Source organism: Etheostoma spectabile, chromosome 3 (genome assembly GCF_008692095.1).
Source record: "Etheostoma spectabile isolate EspeVRDwgs_2016 chromosome 3, UIUC_Espe_1.0, whole genome shotgun sequence".
Taxonomy (NCBI): domain Eukaryota; kingdom Metazoa; phylum Chordata; class Actinopteri; order Perciformes; family Percidae; genus Etheostoma; species Etheostoma spectabile.
The window spans coordinates 4,936,733-4,942,957 of NC_045735.1; the positions used below are offsets into that span (position 1 = coordinate 4,936,733).

General features: G+C 39.7%; 1 protein-coding gene across 1 annotated transcript; it reads left to right on the plus strand.

Moving 5' to 3' along the window:
- The first annotated feature begins 945 nt into the window (after positions 1 to 945).
- Positions 946 to 4,801, plus strand: sebox (SEBOX homeobox). Its single transcript, XM_032507031.1, has 3 exons — positions 946 to 1,095; positions 1,743 to 1,957; positions 2,938 to 4,801. The coding sequence occupies exons 1-3, from the start codon at positions 993 to 995 to the stop codon at positions 3,637 to 3,639; spliced, it is 1,020 nt and encodes a 339-aa protein (XP_032362922.1). The 5' UTR covers positions 946 to 992; the 3' UTR covers positions 3,640 to 4,801.
- The last annotated feature ends 1,424 nt before the right edge of the window (positions 4,802 to 6,225 follow it).

A 6,225-nucleotide genomic window follows, 5' to 3' on the forward strand; every position in this document is an offset into this window, starting at 1 on the left:
TGCATTGTAATAAAAAAATTTAAAAAATCCCAAAACTCTATTATATATAGACTATATATTCGTTTTATTAAAGTTATTTTATTATATGGAAAATACAAATTGAACACTCGGGGATCAGCCCACCATAAAGATTACTGGAATTAAGTGGCATTTTCTCTTATCTCCAGATTAAACTTGACCTACTTGGAAACTTTTTTTGGAATATTTGATGACCAGTATCTCTAATACAAATTTTTGTTGAATCTGACAGACAGTTAAAATCGTTTTTATTAATTTTGGTCATATCTTAAAACTATGTGTTAATGGGACATGGGCTCCTTTTATTGATTCCTTAACTGATTTAGTTTATTGATTTAACTGATTCTCATACACTTACAACTTCAGTATTGGGTCGATCTGATAAAACATTTTAAAAATCCATTTCCTAATTCATTGTCTAAATACCAACCATTGCACAGGTTTTCATACACTAAATTCATTTTATTTGTTTTGTTTTAAGAACCTGATGTTTTAATGGCTGGTCTGTTTTATTTTGTTGTTTTGTGAAGCACTTTCTAACGTGGATTTTGAAAAGTGCTCTATAAATAAAGATTATTATAGTAATACAATCATAGGAATAAATCGTCCTACATTTTTTGGAAATCATGCTATTTTCCTCTGATCTTTCATTATTATAATTTCATGTTATTCTAATGATACACCGTTGAGAGTAATGGCCTGTTAAGCACAACACCACATCCCCAAAACCCTTCAAAAACAGGCAGAGCAGCTGAAGAAATAACACGATGCAGCATGAAAACAAGTGTGCTCCATTCTCAGACGGGGATTAGAAGGACAGAGGTGAACAACACCTGGATTTGCCGGGATGGGTTGTGGGTGTAGGGGGGTTACATCTGATGTGGGTATAAGAAGAGGTCACTCCTACAGCTGTCAGCGCAGAGCGGTGGATGTGTGTGTGTGTGTGTGTGTGTGTGTGTGTCTCTGTGTGAGGCATGGCTCTCTTCACGGACTCAGACTTCTCGTTACTCAAGCAGAACCAGCAGAGGGACATGGTGGATTTTAAGGCGTTGTTTGGAGAACCGGACCACTGTAAAGGTGAGTTCAATGTCATTAACAATTGTCTCTTTAATTGATCATTTTCATGTTTTTCTTCCTGTAATCAATTTCACCGGAGAAACCACACCAAATGTAAATGAATCATCAATCAATTAAATAAACGAGCCAACTATAAAAAAAACCACCCTAACTAATATACACGAAGACAATATTCTTAATGAAAAAAAGAGTGCATTCCGAATCCAAAATTAGGAAGAAATAAATATTATCTAAATTAAATAAGAAGTTAAAAACAAATGGGCGTGTTAAACTAAGTCAATATAAACATCGAACACAACCTCATAAATATTAGGCTGTAAGCAAAATAGTTCATAGCCTATTAGTACTACATGAAAATGGAAAAAATAATGCAATTTTTGTTTTTACAGTAGGCTATATTTAAAAAAATAAAACTCAGCCCTAGTTTATGATTTCGTTGTAATGGCCTCCAAAAACGTTAAAACTCGGCGCGTTTCGACCGTAAACAATTAAATCTAAATTGAAATGTTGAATTTTTATTTTCCTGATTTATATAACATATACATATATGCCTAATATTTTAAATTAGGCTATAGGCCTATAGCCTACATGTCTTTTTTTGTTTGTTTTATTCTTTCACTTACATTTTGGATTTTCTTTATTATAAGATGGCCGGAGTGAGTGCGCGCTGTCCTCTCCGGAGCCGGACAGAGCCGCCGCCGCCCCCGGTTTGATGGAGGGCCAGAGGAAGAGGAAGAGGACCATCTTCAGCCGAGCTCAGCTGTCCGAGCTGGAGCAGGCCTTCGCTGTGACTCCCTACCCGGACATCACCCTGAGGGAGAGGCTGGCCGCGCACACGCACCTGCCCGAGAGCAAGATCCAGGTGAGTGCCCAGGGGTCTCTATCAAGCTTCAAAACTCCCCGTAAAACCCGACTATAACTATTCTTTCTATATTATGAATGGAGTAGTAAACGACCACTCATGTGTTCGCTGAAGTAGCTCGTGAACATTGTTGCCTGCTTAAAAATATAGGCCTATTTCGAGCTGTATTTGGTGAGGAAAACTACTAAATATAATTTAGCTCAACAAATAATAAACCCAAGTAAGATTTGAGCAGGAGTGGTCCTTCAGAGGTGGGGGGGGGGGGTCCCATCCATATTTGTCTCTAATATAGTTAAAGTAAAGTGTAATTGATATCAGTGGTAGAATTTAACTAAGTACATGTACTCAAGTACTGTACTTAAGTACAAATTTGAGGTACATACTTCACTTGAGCCTTTTTTTCATGGCACTTTCTACTTCTACTCCACTACATTTTAGAGAGAAATATTCTACTAGTTACTTTACAAATTACAATTTTTGCACACAAAACACATGTAGTTAATAAAATATGATGTATTCTTATAAATGAAACTACCCAACAATACAGGCCTACAAGTACAGCTGACATGCTTAGCCGATTAAACAAAGAAGTGATAATCGTTTCCGTTTTTCTGCATTGAGTACTCTTCTACTTTTAATACTTTAAGTACATTGTCCTGATGCTACCTAAGTACTTTTACTTAAGTAATATTTTCAATGCAGGACTTTTACTTGCAACAGAGTATTTTTACAGTGTGGTATTGGCAGGGGTGTCGGACTGGGGGTGGAAATGGGACTGAGTACCCAGGGCCCTCGTGTGATGCTAGAATGAATATATGTGGCTGTGGGGAGGGGCCCATAGAGAATGCCTTTCTACAGGGCCCAGAACTCTGTGCTATGCTCTCGGGTATTGGGACTTTTACTGAAGTAAAGGATCTGAATACTTCTTCCACCACTGATTGATATGACCCAGGCATTACAAGTCTTTACATTTCCCACAGGTGTGGTTTCAAAACAGAAGAGCCAGAAGTATCAAGATTGTGAGACAGCCCAAGTCCACCCAGCCTGGCCTGGGAGGTAGAGAGGTTTTAGACACCCCCCCTATGCCTGTGAGCTCTGCTTTCCTTACCTCAACCACCCTGACGGACATATTCAGGCGAGAGCCGAACCACTCCTGTGAGGATGTCCCACAGATTTATTCCGATTGGATCCACCTCTACAGCAACCCAGTATCATCGCCGCCGCCATCTTCCTCATCTCTCCACCAGCAGCCCACACTGGGTCCCTCAAAACCCTCAGAGTCTCGTTTCTGGGAGGAGGAGCCCCACCAGCGGCAGCACCTGGGACCGGCACTCCCCGGTTTCCTTCCTGGTTCTTTTTCTCAGCCTATCAGCAGGCAGCCTCACCACTCGGCCTCCGCCCGCTCCTACCAGGCTTTCAGGAATTTCAAACCCCAGACGTTGGCTCCATCTGGGACTCATCAGGCCGTGTACGGAGGCAGCGCTGCAGGTGGAGGTCACACCTCTGTAGACCAGGTGGTCCCCTCCCACCCTCAGCCGGTGTACTGGGAGGTAACTCAGGGCCAAGGTCCCCACCAATCACACCCCCATCACCACCCACAGATGGGTACACAGACATCCATGGGCTACATCTCAGACCTGATCTACAACGCTGCTATCGTCACCAACTTCCTGGAATTCTGATTAGTCTGAATGTGGAGCATGAACAGGGAATTATTAATACTGGATAGCTACCGTAACTATTTCTGTCTCCTTTGTATTTCCTGTTACAACACCTCCTGTGTCATCTGTCATGCATGTTACCAGAGTCGAATGTTCCTCAAACCTCTATATAGGCTACTAAAGAGTTATTTTCAAGTTGTAGTGTTTTTTGGTATACTCCAGTCATACAGTTGCTTTGAATCTGTTTTCACAACTGAGTTTCAATGTGCAATGCAAAACTTTAAATGCATAGAGCTAAGCTCGCTAAAGTCTTCAAAACACGTTTCAGTGCTTATTACTGAGCGTACAGATCACTGCATCAATGCGTCATCAATGTGTTTATTTGTAAGCATTCTTTCTTATTCTAACATTAGCTGGTGAGCAGCATTACAACATAATGCTAATAACTTCCCCCCGACTGCCTTGCATGTCAAAAGTATGAAAGTGGTGTGAAGAAAAGAAGAAAAAGGGAAAATAAATGTTTTGAATACTATTGAATGTTGTCTGCTGGTTGTGTTAATTGTGGTTTCATGTCATAGCCATGAATTCCAGCATTACAGTAGCTTTAGATCAGATTGATGTGTGAGTATAATATTTGAATAAAAACAAAAGTGGTCGATAGTAACAGTACAATCATGATCAGTTTGTCTTTCTATCTACTATTTGTACTGCAGTATCTCCTGTATATTTGCAGCAATGCCACAAATGAAAAACATTCATATTATTTCAAATGCTGATTTCTGTTAAATTTGCACATGTATTTTGTCATGAATTGCTAGTTGTATAATTTTGAGCAAATGCAAATTGATGAGAATTGGCTTGTGTTTAGTGGCATGCTTCTGACAGCACTATTTTATTTTAAAAAGAAGCAACAATGATTACAATTCTGTGATGGACATTTACATTCTGTGTTGTGATGCCCTGATAAATGCACCGGGGGGGAATATTACCTAATTTGATTTGTGTGCAACGTGAGATTCTGAGTCCCGCATTTTGTGTTCAGAGTTTTGCAAATTGAAACTCTTGTTGTGAAAACTGTGTCAAAGCAACTGTAAAATATGTCAAGAGTCGTGCATATATAGACTTGTTTCAGTGTGTGTCTAGTCTGGTTTTGATTTTCTCTCAATAAAAAAGGACTAATGGATGGATGTATGGAACAGCTCACTATCCCACCAACGTGTCACACAGGGGAATCACTGATGTACTCGACATGGATTCTTCTCACAGATGCCAGCTCCTGTTTTTCTGCTCTAAGCTGAACTGTGGCTTGTTTAATGCTTCGGCCCTGCAAGTATTATCTTTCAAAACATCCTGATTAAAATTATTCTTTGTGGTAAGATACCATGACAGGAATAATTATTTTCCAAGTCAAAATATATTGTTTTCATAACTCTCTGTACTGTAAGTATCAGGAGGGTTAGATGGACAGAGGGACGAGGAAAAGAATGAAAAATAAGAACTAAATTAAAACCAGAGCTCAGGTTCTATCAGCTTACAGGCTCTGTAATACTGCCTGGATTTATGTTTTGAAATATTACATGAGCGGAGGCAAATATGACAGTGTGCACTGTCCAGCGCTGTACAGAGATCTCTGCATATCATAATCATCTTTAATACCAAATAATCTTTCAATAAACCTTTAATCCGGGTGTCAAATCTCAGATCTTAGGAAGATACTTTTTTTTTTTGTATTCCAGATGTAGATACATCTTTTAATCTTTCCACTCATATGACAGGACTTGATAAGAGGAGGATGGGATAGTTTACAAAAAATATGAATTCATATCTCGAGTAGGGATCAGAGAAAACAGATCTACTGTGTCGTATGAAATAAGATACGTGGTGTTGCTGTGCGGAGGATGATAAGTCTTCTGTAGTAATTGTTTGTTTTTGATGCATCTATAATTCACTTTAAACCAGATGCAGTAAGCACAGATCAGAAGACAATTATTAGCACATCTGTCAGGTGGAGATGGATGATAAAATAATTCAACAACAGTTCAGTAAACAGTATTAGTAACTGACGCTACAGCTGGCGGTTTATATATCAGAGTCAAAACAGCGGTGACTACAGGGGAAAATAAACTTGAAAAAATATCTCAATCTTTTTCCAGGGCTGTTAACCTTATCTCATGGTCTTTGTCTGTGGATAGTTTGCTCTGTTAAGAATGAGTGTGAACTACTTTTTGACAAGGTCAAGAAGGAACGTGCAGACTCCGTGATTAGTGAGGTGTAAAGCAGCTATCAGTGATGAAGCTCAGCGTAAGTTCATTCAGGAAGACGTCTATCCATCACGTTTCTCTCTCTCTCTCTCTCTCTCTCTTCCAACCTAATCAGCTGCATTGTCATCAGCTGAACGTGGGCATTCTCTTTCAGTTAAAGGTCCCATGGCATGAAAATGTCACTTCATGAGGTTTTTTAACATTAATACGAGTTCCCCCAGCCTGCTTATGGCGATAGGTGTAAACCGAGTCCTGGGTATCCTGCTCTGCCTTCAAGAGAATGAAAGCTCAGATGGGCCGAGCTGGAATCTTCCCCTTACGAGGTCATAAGGGGCAAGGTTACCTC

Bases quoted from the DNA above. Each gene is read 5' to 3' on its own strand.
- sebox (XM_032507031.1), top strand. From the start codon at position 993: ATGGCTCTCTTCACGGACTCAGACTTCTCGTTACTCAAGCAGAACCAG. The intron at 1,096-1,742 runs GTGAGTTCAATG...CTTTATTATAAG, and splicing joins AGAACCGGACCACTGTAAAG to ATGGCCGGAGTGAGTGCGCG. The intron at 1,958-2,937 runs GTGAGTGCCCAG...CATTTCCCACAG, and splicing joins TGCCCGAGAGCAAGATCCAG to GTGTGGTTTCAAAACAGAAG.